Source organism: Bombina bombina, chromosome 12 (genome assembly GCF_027579735.1).
Source record: "Bombina bombina isolate aBomBom1 chromosome 12, aBomBom1.pri, whole genome shotgun sequence".
In the NCBI taxonomy this organism is placed as follows: Eukaryota; Metazoa; Chordata; class Amphibia; order Anura; family Bombinatoridae; genus Bombina; species Bombina bombina.
Genome location: NC_069510.1, coordinates 2,543,440 through 2,558,890, shown reverse-complemented (window position 1 = coordinate 2,558,890; position 15,451 = coordinate 2,543,440). Strand labels below are relative to the sequence as shown.

Here is a 15,451-nt window from a genome sequence, read left to right as displayed (position 1 = left end):
AGTCACTACTGTCACTTCTGGATAGCCTTGCTATAGAGCTCTCTGATGGTGCACGTCTGCTCTTCCAGACTTGCTCTTCACCTTTATATAAAGATTATTCCTCACCTGTTATTAATTCCTAAAGAGAGCACACAAACCAGTTACTACTGTCACTTCTGGATAGCCTTGCTATAGAGCTCTCTGAAGGTGCACGTCTGCTCTTCCAGACTTGCTCTTCACCTTTATATAAAGATTATTCCTCACCTGTTATTAATACCTAAAGAGAGCACACAAACCAGTCACTACTGTTACTACTGGATAGCCTTGCTATAGAGCTCTCTGATGGTGCACGTCTGCTCTTCCAGACTTGCTCTTCACCTTTATATAAAGATTATTCCTCACCTGTTATACCCTAAAGAGAGCACACAAACCAATCACTACTGTCACTTCTGGATAGCCTTGCTATAAAGCTCTCTGATGGTGCACGTCTCCTCTTCCAGACTTGCTCTTCACCTTTATATAAAGATTATTCCTCACCTGTTATACCCTAAAGAGAGCACACAAACCAGTCACTACTGTCACTTCTGGATAGCCTTGCTATAGAACTCTCTGATGGTGCACGTCTGCTCTTCCAGACTTGCTCTTCACCTTTATATAAAGATTATTCCTCACCTGTTATTAATACCTAAAGAGAGCACACAAACCAATCACTACTGTCACTTCTGGATAGCCTTGCTATAGAGCTCTCTGATGGTGCACGTCTGCTCTTCCAGACTCGCTCTTCACCTTTATATAAAGATTATTCCTCACCTGTTATTAATACCTAAAGGGACCACACAAACCAGTTACTGCCTGTCACTTCTGGATAGCTGTGCTATAGAGCACTCTGAAGGTGCACGTCTGCTCTTCCAGACTTGCTCTTCACCTTTCTATAAAGAGATTTCCTCACTGAACTGTCTTTATCCCTCCTCTTGGGCCACTTCAGTTACATTGTGACCATTATCTATAATCCGCTTATTGAGCTTCTGCTTTGCACGTTTTATAAACGATCTTCCTTCTGGCCATATCATCCGCACATTGTTTGCCTTATTCTAAATACAGTGTTTTCTTTGTTTTTTTGTTGTTGTTTTTTTAATAACATAAGGTGGTTTTGGTGAAGACCCTAGTTCTGATATCCAAAGTGGTGTAGGAAACAGTTTGTCATTCATTGTACCCTCTGATTGGAGGGCTCTCTTACACAACAAAAATCTGAAAGCTGTGGCATAACTGCCGCTTTAGGTGGAAGGGCCTATGAGCTCCCAAAGGCTTTGTTTCTTATAGCCTATAGTCTACAGTTGCTAGTATGCAGCTTAATAGGTGTCAGTCATAATGGTCTCATCAGCAGGAAGTTATTGTATGTACAAATGAAAGAAATAAGTCATGTATACTTTAACATATAATACCTGTTGAGCTTGTATACTTTGGGTTAAACTGTGTTCATTTCTGTTGTTTATATTAGGAGCCCTGTATCTTTAAATTCAGGAATTGTCCAATGTATTCTCTCAAATGAGAAATTTAAAAGGCTTAAAAAGCAGGCAAATACTGATTACAATTATTGGCAACAAAGTTTTTTACCTAGTGGTTGCTTTTTAGCCAATATCAGTTGTCTTGCACCTTTAAATAAAATAGCTGCAACAGTGCAGCAGTATAAGCATGAACCATAGTGGTCATATGAACAGGGAGCCATTATATGTAAAAAAGATAGAAATATACCAATATATCTCAGTTAATAACACCTGCTGATTTCATTCACTTATGGCCAAAAAGTGGCAATTTTTGAGAAATATTTAAGTATTTGTATCTATTGATTAGCAGTGAACTTTATTATTTATGTAGTAGAAACCTTTTATTTTCACATGGTTTAGACTTGGGGGGATGATCCTCAATTAGGCTGCTATTTAAGGCAGCTGAGGAAGAATGCAAATTACAAGCCCTGATGAAGCCAATTTGGTGAAACCATCGTAGACAAATTTCCTTTCAAGATCCCTGGAGCAAGTGTTACCCACATATCCTTTTACCTTTACTGGAAAACAAAGAATCTCTGCTCAAATCATCACTGAACTGGGACACAACTGTTGTACAGTAAGTAAGCTTATATGGCTATCAGGTTCTAGTCACCAGCTTTATTGGGTCTGTTTTTTGCATGGTAGTATTGGCAGTTTAGTGTTGGTGTTCCAGAAGCTCTCTGGCTGCTCAGCTGTTCAGTTTGGCGGTTGTACACTGCTAGCTTTTCAGCGGAAGTAGCTGAGCCTTACTTTACAGCCTCTCTCCTTGCTTAATGGATTGTGAGCATGGTTTAAATCTAGACCTGTTGCTATATGCCCATAAAGAGTGAAGATTGAGCAGTGCTTTATTACAAGCAGGAACAATACCAGGTTACAATTGTTTTTTGTCACTTTATTTCCTTTATCAAACTGGGAAAAAAGGACATTAACAAAATACTTTTTGTTTCTCTTGGGACTTATCAACACAGCATTCAGGAAAACAACACTTCAGTGTGGTAAACTGTTTATGGACATTTTATTTGAAACACATTATTATTTACAGGGTTCTTTTTGTTTAATTCCTAAGTTCACTGCTATATATATATATATAATTTATTGTATGTAAGTTCACATGCACTATTTATTTTATAGTGCAATAAACCAATTACTTTGACACTAGTATCATGTGTGTTGATGTTTTACTCCACCAGTATGGATGGTCATAGCAATATATGGCCATTGTTTTTCTCTATTTAAGGTTTGAGGGAAGAGTGTTTTTTTCTAGTACTTTTCATTTTCTTTTTTTATTTCACATTTTATAAATTTACTGGAGCACTGGTCTTTTATGACTTAGCGCACCAGTCTTTTATGACTTAAAGCACCGGTCTTTTATGACTTAGAGCACTGGTCTTTTATGACTTAGAGCACCGGTCTTTTATGACTTAGAGCACCGGTCTTTTATGACTTAGAGCACCGGTCTTTTATGACTTAGCGCACCGGTCTTTTATGACTTAGAGCACCGGTCTTTTATGACTAAAAGCACTGGTCTTTTATGACTTAGAGCACTGGTCTTTTATGACTTAAAGCACCAGTCTTTTATGACTTAAAGCACCTGTCTTTTATGACTTAGAGCACCGGTCTTTTATGACTTAGAGCACCGGTCTTTTATGACTTAGAGCACCGGTCTTTTATGACTTAGAGCACCGGTCTTTTATGACTTAGCGCACTGGTCTTTTATGACTTAGAGCACCGGTCTTTTATGACTTAAAGCACCGGTCTTTTATGACTTAGAGCACTGGTCTTTTATGACTTAGAGCACTGGTCTTTTATGACTTAGAGCACCGGTCTTTTATGACTTAGCGCACCGGTCTTTTATGACTTAGAGCACCGGTCTTTTATGACTTAGAGCACCGGTCTTTTATGACTTAGAGCATCGGTCTTTTATGACTTAGAGCATCGGTCTTTTATGACTTAGTGCACCAGTCTTTTATGACTTAGCACACCGGTCCTTTATGACTTAGGGCACCGGTCTTTTATGACTTAGAGCACCGGTCTTTTATGACTTTTTGCCTGCCTACACTATACTTTTGTTATTTACTACTTTGTTTCTTATAGCTTTGGTCAGCTATTTTGTTATTATTTTTTCCATACTTATCAGTGGGGGACAATCTGCTTTATCATTGTGACTCTGAGGACATCTTGACACAAGGGTTTGTCTGTGCACGTGTGTGCCACGTGTGTTTCCTTTACATACCTTTACTGTATTTTACTGCTTTTTTTAAATTTTTTGTTTCTTTGTATCCTGTTGCATATAAAGGCAGTTGATGTTTGTCTCCAGACTTATACACTCCATAATTACCTTGATATGGACCCAGCTATTAAAGGACCTCTAAAGTCAAAATTAAACTTTCATGACTCAGATAGAGCATACAATTTTAAACAATTTTTCAATTCATATCCATTAACAAAATATGCACAATATTTTATATGCACACTTTTTGAGGCACCAGCTCCTACTGAGCATGTGCAAGATTCAAAGAATATACATCTATCGATTTTTTTTATTGGATGATGTCTGTCACATGATGCAGTGGGAAGGAAATTTAAACTATCTTTGACATTTGTCAGAAAAAAAATCTGCTACTCATTTAAAATTCAAACTAAGTGCTTTTGCATTGTCTATGTATTGCTTGTGCTATTTTACTGTGTTATGTGGCCCTTTATCCCCTGCGTTATGTGCGGTCATGATGTTTGTACTTGTGCTGCACATTAACACTTCCCTTCCTGTTTTGGTGCTTTATTTTTATTTATATCATTTTTCTTTTTATCTTTTCTTTCTTTCTTGGCTTGGGTAGAGGAGGTGGAACTGTCTGCAGTCGCCAAGCAAATGGTTTACTATTAATATAATAATAATCTGCATATCATTTATTTGTATAGCATTGCACACTTCTGTAGCGCAAGGGTACAGGGATAAAGGTATCAATAAAAAAGATTTGTGATATTAGACTAAACTAGTACTGAAGGAGGGGTCCTGAAGAGCTTACAGTCTACAATCATATTCTGCTTTATCGCACTTAAACATGATTAAAGCAAATGGATCCCTTTTCAGCACTTTCAGATAACACTTGGCTACGAGAGCACATAAGATACATTCGTTGGCAGGAAAAAAACCTGTTTTAAACACAGCAAGTTTTTAAACCGTTTACTTTCCCCCTTTTTATTTTACACATATATACTAATATGGCACATTTACTTACTAAAGGCTAGATTACGAGTTTTGCGGTATGAGTGAAAAAGCAGCGTTATGGCTCTTTTTCACTACCGCTGGTATTACGAGTCTTGCAGGTATTTCTGTACCGCACACTTTTTTGGCCGTAACACAACATAAATACCGCAGCTTTCAAAAAGTCCTTTTTCAATGGGACTTCCTTTGCGCCAGTATTACAAGTTTGCCTGTCCGGCCAAAAAGTGAGTGGTACAGCCTATACCGTCAAGATCCGTACCGTAAACTGAAAGTCAGTAGTTATGGCTTTTATGCTACAGAGCTGTAGCATAAAATTCATAACAAACACCCATAAACTACCTATTAACCCCTAAGCCGAGGCCCTCCCGCATCACAAACACTAAAATAAAATTATTAACCCCTAATCTGCCGATCCGGGCATCGCCGCCACTATAATAAACATAATAACCCCTAAACCGCCGCACTCCCGCATCGCAAACACTATTTAAATATTATTAACCCCTAATCTGCTGTCCCTAACATTGCCACAACCTACATTACTTTTATTAACCCCTGATCTGCTGCCCCCAAAATCGCTGCCACTATACTAAAGTTATTAACCCCTAAACCTAAGTCTAACCCTAACCCTAACACCCACTAACTTTAACATAATTTAAATTATTCCAAATAAAAATTACAATTACTTACCAAACTAATTCCTATTTAAAACTAAATACTTACCTGGAAAATAAAACCTAAGCTAGCTACAATTTAACTAATAGTTACATTGTATCTATCTTAGGTTTTATTTTTATTTCACAGGTAAGTTTGTATTTATTTTAACTAGGTAGACTAGTTAGTAAATAGTTATGAACTATTTACTAACTACCTAGTTAAAATAAATACAAATTTACCTGTAAAATAAAACCTAACCTGTCTTACACTAACAGCTAACCTTACACTACAATTAAATAAATTACATTAATTAAATACAATTAACTAAATTACAAAAAAAAAAAAAAAAAACGGCTTCGTTGAGGACTTCTTGCCGCTTGGATGAAGACTCATCCCGACTTGATGAGGATGAATGTCCGGTCTTCAAAAACTGTAAGTGGATCTTCGGGGGTTAGTGTTAAGTTTTTTTAAGGGTTTATTGGGGGTGGGTTTTATTTTTAGATTAGGGTTTGGGCTGAAAAAGAGCTAAATACCCTTTTAAGGGCAATGCCCATCCAAATACCCTTTTCAGGGCAATGGGGAGCTTAGGTTTTTTTAGATAGGATTTTATTTGGGGGTTTGGTTGTGTGGGTGGTGGGTTTTACTGTTGGGGGGTGTTTGTATTTTTTATTTACAGGTAAAAAAGCTGATTTCTTTGGGGCAATGCCCCGCAAAAGGCCCTTTTAAGGGCTATTGGCAGTTTAGTTTAGGCTAGTGGTTTTTTTTATTTTGGGGGGGCTTTTTTTTGTAATTTAGTTAATTGTATTTAATCACTGTAATTTATTTAATTGTAGTGTAAGGTTAGGTGTTAGTGTAAGACAGGTTAGGTTTCATTTTACAGGTAAATGTGTATTTATTTTAACTAGGTAGTTAGTAAATAGTTAATAACTATTTACTAACTAGTCTACCTAGTTAAAATAAATACAAACTTACCTGTGAAATAAAAATAAAACCTAAGCTAGATACAATGTAACTATTAGTTATATTGTAGCTAGCTTAGAGTTTATTTTATAGGTAAGTATTTAGTTTTAAATAGGAATTATTTAGGTAGTAATTGTAATTTTTATTTGGAATAATTTAAATTATGTTAAAGTTAGTGGGGGTTAGCGTAAGGGTTAGATTTAGGGTTAGGTTTAGGGGTTAATAATAATTTTAATATAGTGGTGGCGATGTTGGGGGCGTCAGATTAGGGGTTAATAAGTGTAGGTAGGTAGCAATGACATGGGGGTGGCAGATTAGGGGTTAATAAGTGTAGGTAGGTAGCAATGACATGGGGGTGGCAGATTAGGGGTTAATAAGTGTAGGTAAGTGTCTGCGACATTGGGGGCGGCAGATTAGGGATTAATAAGTATAATGTAGGCTCCGGCGATGTCGGGGTGTCAGATTAGGGGTTAATAAGTGTAATGTAGGTGTTAGCGATGTCGGGGGTGGCAGATTAGGGGTGTTTAGACTCGGGGTTTATGTTAGGGTGTTAGGTGTAAACATAAGTTTTCTTTTCCCATAGGAATTAAGGTGTTAGGCTTTTTTTTAGCCGGCTCTCCCCATTGATGTCTATGGGGAAATCGTGCACGAGCAGGTAAAACCAGCTCAAAGCAGCGCTGGTATTTGGGTGCGTTATGGAGCTCAATTTTGCTCAACGCTGCAATATTGCCTGCTAATGCCGAGTTTTTGCAAACCTGTAATAGCAGCGCTATAGGGAGGTGAGCGGTGGCAATAACTTGCAAGTTAGCACCGAGCCGCTAATAACGCAAAACTCGTAATCTGGCCGTAAATGTGTTTAGTACCTTTCAATAGAATTTATTTTCTCAGTAGTGAACTATGTGAAGCTATAACTGTGTATGTGCCTGGAAGCTGTTTGATTAAATAGCACAAAACCCATTACCAGCATTAAGAATAAAACAGGTGTAAAACAAAAGTATGGCCCCATTAATAATGTTATGTTTATTCTTTTTTTTTAGATTTAATTGGAGAATTTTTGTTAATAAAATGATCTCTAATAGTATAATGTTCTGTATTAACCTTATATGCGACATTATGCAACTTAACCTGGTGTAAAACAAAAACACAATTTTAAGCCTTACCAACAGCGTTTGGGACCTGGTTCCAGCTAAAGTGGAAATCTGATGCTGATGAAGGGATACGTGGGGAACCTCCGTTAAAAGGTGAAACCTTTTTGTAGTAGCAAATATCTGGAATAAACAAGAGATCTCACTTTAAATTTAAATATATATTTTAGCAGTTAGAGAAAATGCAAGAAGAAAAAAGATAAAACAGATTATGTTTATGTAAGAAAAAAAGATCTGAATTGTCATCTAATTATATTTCCTGTCCTAGCAAATGTTTCTTTTTCTCTTTAAAATATTCAGTATCAAATTGCTTTACAAAAATAATGAATTAATTACATACATCAAAATGAAATAATGTAAAATATTAATGATTACATAGTTAGATATTATGGGCTTGCGCTATAACATTTTTGGTTAATGTTTCTTCCAATATTTGATTTATTCGGTTGAGGTGTTTATTCCAATAGCCCAATGTTGCATTTCATTTTTTTTAAATATCCAAAGAATATTAGAGAAATGTACAAAGCAACTTTATAGATTATTTTTTAATCTTGAATCATTCGATAATTATTTTAGCGGGATCCTTAGTTCTAGCAAATATTGCTCACCTTCAGGTTGTTAATCGTACCTGCAGTGATTACCAATGCTCCTTGAGTTTCGTGCCTTCAATCGGTCGTATTGGGAGTAGGTTATGGTCCTGTTTGTGATTAGCTCCACAGCGGCTAACCCCTCTGGCGTTATGACTCCTAGGGTTACGTTCCGCTTCTCACATAGGTACCAGCTTTCTCAATTTTCTCTATCGATTGTAGGAATTGCAGGGATTGTATCTAACAATCAGAAAAAAACACGTTGCAGCTTTAGTAGTTGTAGCCTTTTCACCGGTCTGTTCCTTAACATATGCCTGATAGTGTGTGCACACATTCAATCCAGGTATGGTCCAGTCAGGTGATCTACGCGTTTTGGTGGGTTGCCTTTCTCAAGATACCTGACAGTGTTAAGATGCTCCCTTTTATACTCTTACCGATTAACACTTTATGTTAATGTGAATTCAAAGAAGCCATGTGGTTGTGGCTGAATAAAAGTTTGACTGAAGTACCTGCTGCAGAGTCTCAGTGATATGTGCAAGACACCAGATTGAGATTAATTAAACAAATTAAGGAAATGGGAACTCTGAATTCACACAGAATTCACATTAACATCAAGTGTTAATCGGTAAGAGTATACAAGAGAGGATATTAACACTGTCAGGTATCTTGAGAAAGGCAACCCGCCGAAACGCGTAGATCACCTGACTGGACCATACCTGGATTGAATGTGTGCACACAATATCAGGCATATGTTAAGGAACAGACCGGTGAAAAGGCTACAACTCCTAAAGCTGCAACGTGGTTTTTTCTGATTGTTAGATACAATCCCTGCAATTCCTACAATCGAGAGAGAAAATTGAGAACCTATGTGAGAAGCGGAACGTAACCCTAGGAGTCATAACGCCAGAGGGGTTAGCCGCTGTGGAGCTAATTGCAAACAGGACCATAACCTACTCCCAATACGACCGATTGAAGGCACGAAACTCAAGGAGCATTGGTAATCACTGCAGGTACGATTAACAACCTAAAGGTGAGCAATATTTGCTAGAACTAAGAATCCCGCACTGACACTTGATTATAAAAATATATCATAAACAAACTCACATCCGACAAGGCACCCTACGGTTTATCTGTAGTAAGGATTACAACTAACCTCTATATGGAGTAAGACAGCGTAAGCTGCTACAAAAGTAATAAAGGACATCAATAATTTATAGAACGCAATATAATAACAAAAAATCTCTTTTATACCATACACTGAAGGATACACTTGTCAAACTGTGTTTACATTATTTCCAACTAACGAATCTGCTGTCAGAAACTGTGTTATATACAATTTTTAAATTGAAACAGTGTCCTCCAACTTTCAGCCCTATAACTTTCAGTCCTATAACTTTCAGCCCTATAACTTTCAGCCCTATAACTTTCAGCCCTATAACTTTCAGCCCTATAACTTTCAGCCCTATAACTTTCAGTCCTATAACTTTCAGCCCTATAACTTTCAGCCCTATAACTTTCAGTCCTATAACTTTCAGTCCTATAACTTTCAGCCCTATAACTTTCAGCCCTATAACTTTCAGCCCTATAACTTTCAGCCCTATAACTTTCAGCCCTATAACTTTCAGCCCTATAACTTTCAGCCCTATAACTTTCAGCCCTATAACTTTCAGCCCTATAACTTTCAGTCCTATAACTTTCAGCCCTCCAACTTTCAGCCCTATAACTTTCAGTCCTATAACTTTCAGTCCTATAACTTTCAGCCCTATAACTTTCAGTCCTATAACTTTCAGCCCTATAACTTTCAGTCCTATAACTTTCAGCCCTATAACTTTCAGCCCTCCAACTTTCAGCCCTATAACTTTCAGCCCTATAACTTTCAGTCCTATAACTTTCAGTCCTATAACTTTCAGCCCTATAACTTTCAGTCCTATAACTTTCAGTCCTATAACTTTCAGCCCTATAACTTTCAGTCCTATAACTTTCAGCCCTATAACTTTCAGCCCTATAACTTTCAGCCCTATAACTTTCAGCCCTATAACTTTCAGTCCTATAACTTTCAGCCCTATAACTTTCAGCCCTATATCTTTCAGTCCTATAACTTTCAGTCCTATAGCGCCACCCTTGTTTCACCTTGCAAAATAAATAATTAAATTACATTGCAATAATGTTTCACTGATAAACCCTTTTCAAGGCCATCTTGTAAGAACTGAAGAATTTTTGGGATCCTAAAGGAACACCAAGAAAATCCCTTAGAGGAGCACCACACAAAATATGTTTTGCAAATTCTGTGGTAAATCATTTGAGTCACAGGTTTCCTAGCCTGTATCAGAGTATCGATTACAGAATATGAAACCTCCATGTCTCAAAATTAGGCATTCAACCTCCATGCCGTCAAACTCAGAGGGGCCGATTCATCATGGCCCAAATCGGCCCCAATGCAGCTGTTGCAGGAGTTAAGAAGCTGCGGTCTTAAGACCACTGCTCCTTAACTCATACGCCTCCTCTGAGGCTGTGGTCTGCAATCCGCCCGATCATGTACGATCGGGTTGATTGACACCCCCTGCTAGTGGTCGATTGTCCAAGAATCTGCAGGGGGTGTATGCTGTCGGCATTCAGCGATGTCTGTAGCGGATCATGTCCGCCAGACATTGATAAATCAGCCCCATTGATTTGAGATCCTGATGGAAAAGAGGACCTTGTGATAACATGTCTTTTCTCAGAGGAAAACACCATGTAGGCGTTGTTGACATCTTGACTAGGTCCACATACCATGTCCTGTGGGGCCAGGCTGGAGCAATTAATATTACTGATATTAACTCCTGTTTGATCCGAGTAATGACTCATGGCAGAAGAACAAATGGAGGAAATAGGTATGCTAGATGGAAATGCCATGGACAAACCAAGGCATCTATTATGTGAGCCCTTGGATATCTTGATTTTGTACAGTACTTAGGAAGTTTGTGATTTAAGTTTGAAGCCATCAGATATATGTCTGGTAGGCCCCATTTGATTACCAGTTGATTGAATACATCCTGATGGACAGACATTTTTCTCCTGGATGGACTGATTTATGGCTGAGATAGTCTGCATCCCAGTTGTTCACACCCGGAATGTGAATCGCTGATAGGGAGCACTGCCCAGGACAAAATTTGAGAGACTTCCTGCATTGCCATTGAAATGCGGGTACCTCCTTGTCCATTGGTATAGGCTGCTGCTCTGATATGGTCAGACTGGAAACTGATACATTTCTCCTCCTTCAACATACGCCTTGCCTGAAGAGCTTAAAGAACCACTCAAAGTTCCAGAATGTTTATTGCTAACTTTGCCTCTAAAAGAGATCAAACACCTTGCGCCCTTTGAGAATTCCAGACTGCCCCCAGCCTAACAGACTGGCATCTGTCGTGACAATGGCCCATGATGGATGAATAAAAGATACCCCATGGGCCAAAGAAGGACTTTGTGTCCACTAAGACAGAGATTGTCTGACAGATGAATCCAGAATTATTTGTTGCTCCAAATGCAGATAATTCTTAGACAACTGACTGAACACGGGTAGTTGAAGGGGACATAAGTGAAAGCGGGCAAAAGGAACTGCATCTGAAACAGACCCACTACCTCCATGCACTGAGCTACAGATGGCAATGCAAATCCACTTAAATAGAAGAGGGTTCAATAACCAATGCTGTTAGACTTAAATAGTTGTTCACTTTTAATTACTCAGTTCCGAGTCCTCACAGTGACTTGCAACACCGGATTGGGCTATATTGTATTTTGTAGAACTGCAGCAAAGTCAGTGATGTTTAAACTTAGTATTATATACCAGCAATTCAGTTAAGTGGTTTACAGCCGGACTAAAAGTGTGATGGCAAAACAGTGCCTTGTATTGTGATGCGTTAACCTTTTATGCAGCGGTACCTCTGAGCTTAAAAGGGCCTTTTGTAGGGCATTGCCCTAAAGTTAACAGCTCTTTTGCTACAAAACAAAACAAACACCCCCTAACAGTATACAAACCCCCACCTAACCCACAAAATAAAAATAAAGTTAAACCTAATCTACCCATTGCCCTGAAAAAGGGCATTTGTATGGGCATTGCCCTTAAAAGGGCATTTAGCTCTTTTGCTGCCCAAGCCCTAATCTAAAAATAAAAACCCACCCCAAAATGAAGAAAATACATTACACAAAATAACAAACAAATTATCAAAAATAATAAAAAATATTCCTATTCTAATGCCCATTTAAAAAATAAAAAATAAAAAATAAAAAGCCTAATCTAGAATAAACTACCAATGGCCCTTTTTGTAGGGCATTGCCCTATGTTAAACAGCTCTTTTACCTGTAAAAAAAATACAAACACCCACTAACATTACAAACCTCCACCCCCCCCAAACCCACAAAATAACAAAAACTATTTAACAAAAACCTAAGCTAACCATTGCCCTGAAAAGGGCATTTGTATGGGAATTGCCCTTAAAAGGGCATTTAGCTCTTTTGCTGCCCAAGTCCTAATGTAAGAAAAAACCCACCCAAAAAACCCTTAAAAAATACCTAACACTAACCCCTGACGATCCACAGTTTTTGAAGTCCCGCTTGAACGATCTTCATCCAGGCGGCGAGAAGTCTTCATCCAGACGGCCTCTTCTATCTTCATCCAGGCGACAAAGTCCTCATCCAGGTGGTGAGAACTCTTCATCCAGGCGGCATCTTCTATCTTGATCCCGGTGGCACGGAGCAGGTCCATCTTGAAGACATCCGGTGCAGAGCATCCTCTTCATACGGTCGCCGTTTCAAAATGGCGTCCCTTGCATTCCTATTGGCTGAATCCAATAGGAATGCAAGGGACGCCATCTTGAATCGCGGACCTTGCATTGAAGGTTCAGTATATGGTGGCGACCGTATGAAGAGGATGCTCCGTGCCGGATTTCTTCAGGATGGACCCGCTCCGCGCTGCCAGGATCAAGATAGAAGAGGCCACCTGGATGAAGAATTCTTGCCGCCTAGATGAAGATAGAAGAGGCCACCTATATGAAGACTTCTCGCCGCCTAGATGAAGATAGAAGAGGCCGCCTGTATGAAGATTTCTCGCCGCCTGGATGAAGATCGTTCAAGCGGGACTTCAAAAACTATAAGTGGATCGTCGTGGGTTAGTTTTAGGTTTTTTTTAAGGGTTTTTTTTTTATTAGGGTTTGGGCAGTAAAAGAGCTAAATGCCCATACAAATGCCCTTTTCAGAGCAAAGGGTAGCTTAGTTTTTTTTAGAATTAGTTTTTTTATTTTGGGGGGTTGGTTGGGTGGTGGGTTTTACTGTTGGGGGGGTCTTTGTATATTTTTCAGAGAAATTAGCTGATATCTTTGGGGCAATGCCCTACAAAAGGTACTTTTAAGAGCTATTGGTAGTTTATTGTCAGCTAGGGTTTTTTTTATTTTGGGTGGACTTTTTTATTTTGATAGGGCTATTAGATTAGGTGTAATTGTTTTTTAATTTGGATAATTTAGTTTGTTATTTTTGGTAATTTAGTGTTTGTTATTATTTGTAATTTAGTCTTTTTTATTTTTTGTAATTAGATATTTTGTAATTTTTAGAGTAGTGTTAGGATTTCTTTAATGTGTAGTTTAGTTTTATTTAATTGGTAGTTAGTTTAATTTTAGTTTAATAATTATATTAGTTTAATTGTTAGTTTAAACCTAGTTCTTTAATTTGACAGGTAAGTTTAAATTTAATTTAAATTAGGGAAAATTTAATTTTAATATAAAGTTAAGGGGTGTTAGGGTTACTTTAGGGTTATGGTTAGGTTTAGGGGTTATTAGTTTAATTTAGTTTATTGTGATGTAGGGGGCATTCGGTTTAGGGCTTAATAGTTTACTTTAGTATATTTTGTTGTGGGGGGCTTGCGGTTTAGGGGTTAATTATAGTGGCGGCGGTGTAGGGCTTAATAACTTTAGTACAGTGGGGGCGATGTGGGCGGACGGTAGATTAGGGGTTAATAATATTTAAATAGTGTTTGTGATGCGGGAGGGCGGAGGTTTAGGGGTTAATAACTTTATTATAGTGGTGACGATGTCGGGGAACGGCGGAATAGGGGTCAATAATTATTTTCAGTGGCGGCGATGTCGGTAGCAGCAGATTAGGGGTTAATAACTTTATTATAGTATTTGCGATGTGGGAGGGCCTCGGTTTAGGGGTTAATAGGTAGTTTATGGGTGTTTAGTGTTCTTTGTAGCAGTTTAGTTATGAGTTTTAAGTAACAGTTTTGTAGTGTAAAACTCATAACTACTGACTTTAGATGGGTTACAGATCTTGTCGTTTTAGGCTGGAACGCAGATTTTTTAGCCTCACCGCAAAACTCGTAATGGCAGCGCTATGGAAGTCACATGAAAAAACATAATTTTTACGTGTGCTAAAAGGCTTGCAGTACAGCTATACCGACAAGACTTGTAATGGCTGCAGTGCTGTTTTAACGCTGAAATGGCCATTTTTCAGCGTTAAAACACGAACGCACAACTTGTAATCTAGGTGATAGATAATTATGAAATTATTGAGAGGTGAACTATCTTCAGTTTTATCATCCATATTTCATCAACTTCTCAGGTGTAGTTTATTGGAAAGAGAAAACAAATTATTACCTTAATAATGATTATGGTGAAGGACATTAAACAGTGCTCTTTTGTGTACAACAGCAAGTTCTGTAACCTGCATGAATAGGGTATTGTATTTGTGCATAAGGCATGTCATTATAGAGAACAAGTCGTTTTCATGGGTTAAATTGGGCCTGCGGAAAACCTTATCTTTGTTACACATGTGATGGTGATTTTGTGTATAGAGAAAATCATCTTGCACAATATATGGCGTGACATCAGACTAATATGTCACATGTCCCTCTATGTACTGTAGGAGGTAGTTACAGGGTCTGTCAGTGTCCCCAGCACCACAAGAGATAAGCAGATGCTTCTGTGTGTGACATCACAGACTAATATGTCACATGTCCCTCTATGTACTGTAGGAGGTAGTTACAGGGTCTGTCAGTGTCCCCAGCACCACAAGAGATAAGCAGATGCTTCTGTGTGTGACATCACAGACTAATATGTCACATGTCCCTCTATGTACTGTAGGAGGTAGTTACAGGGTCTGTCAGTGTCCCCAGCACCACAAGAGATAAGCAGATGCTTCTGTGTGTGACATCACAGACTAATATGTCACATGTCCCTCTATGTACTGTAGGAGGTAGTTACAGGGTCTGTCAGTGTCCCCAGCACCACAAGAGATAAGCAGATGCTTCTGTGTGTGACATCACAGACTAATATGTCACATGTCCCTCTATGTACTGTAGGAGGTAGTTACAGGGTCTGTCAGTGTCCCCAGCAC

The 15,451-nt window shown here is 38.4% G+C and overlaps 1 protein-coding gene across 1 annotated transcript in view; it reads right to left on the bottom strand.

Annotated features, from left to right (window-relative positions):
- Positions 1-15,451, bottom strand: part of GARNL3 (GTPase activating Rap/RanGAP domain like 3) — a gene marked incomplete at its 5' end in the record, with an annotated part of 730,206 nt that overhangs the window by 61,744 nt on the left and 653,011 nt on the right. Inside the window, one exon of the mRNA XM_053695928.1 lies at positions 7,521-7,628. Within this exon, the coding sequence (XP_053551903.1) occupies positions 7,521-7,628 (108 nt within the window). The remainder of the gene's footprint in view (positions 1-7,520; positions 7,629-15,451) is intronic.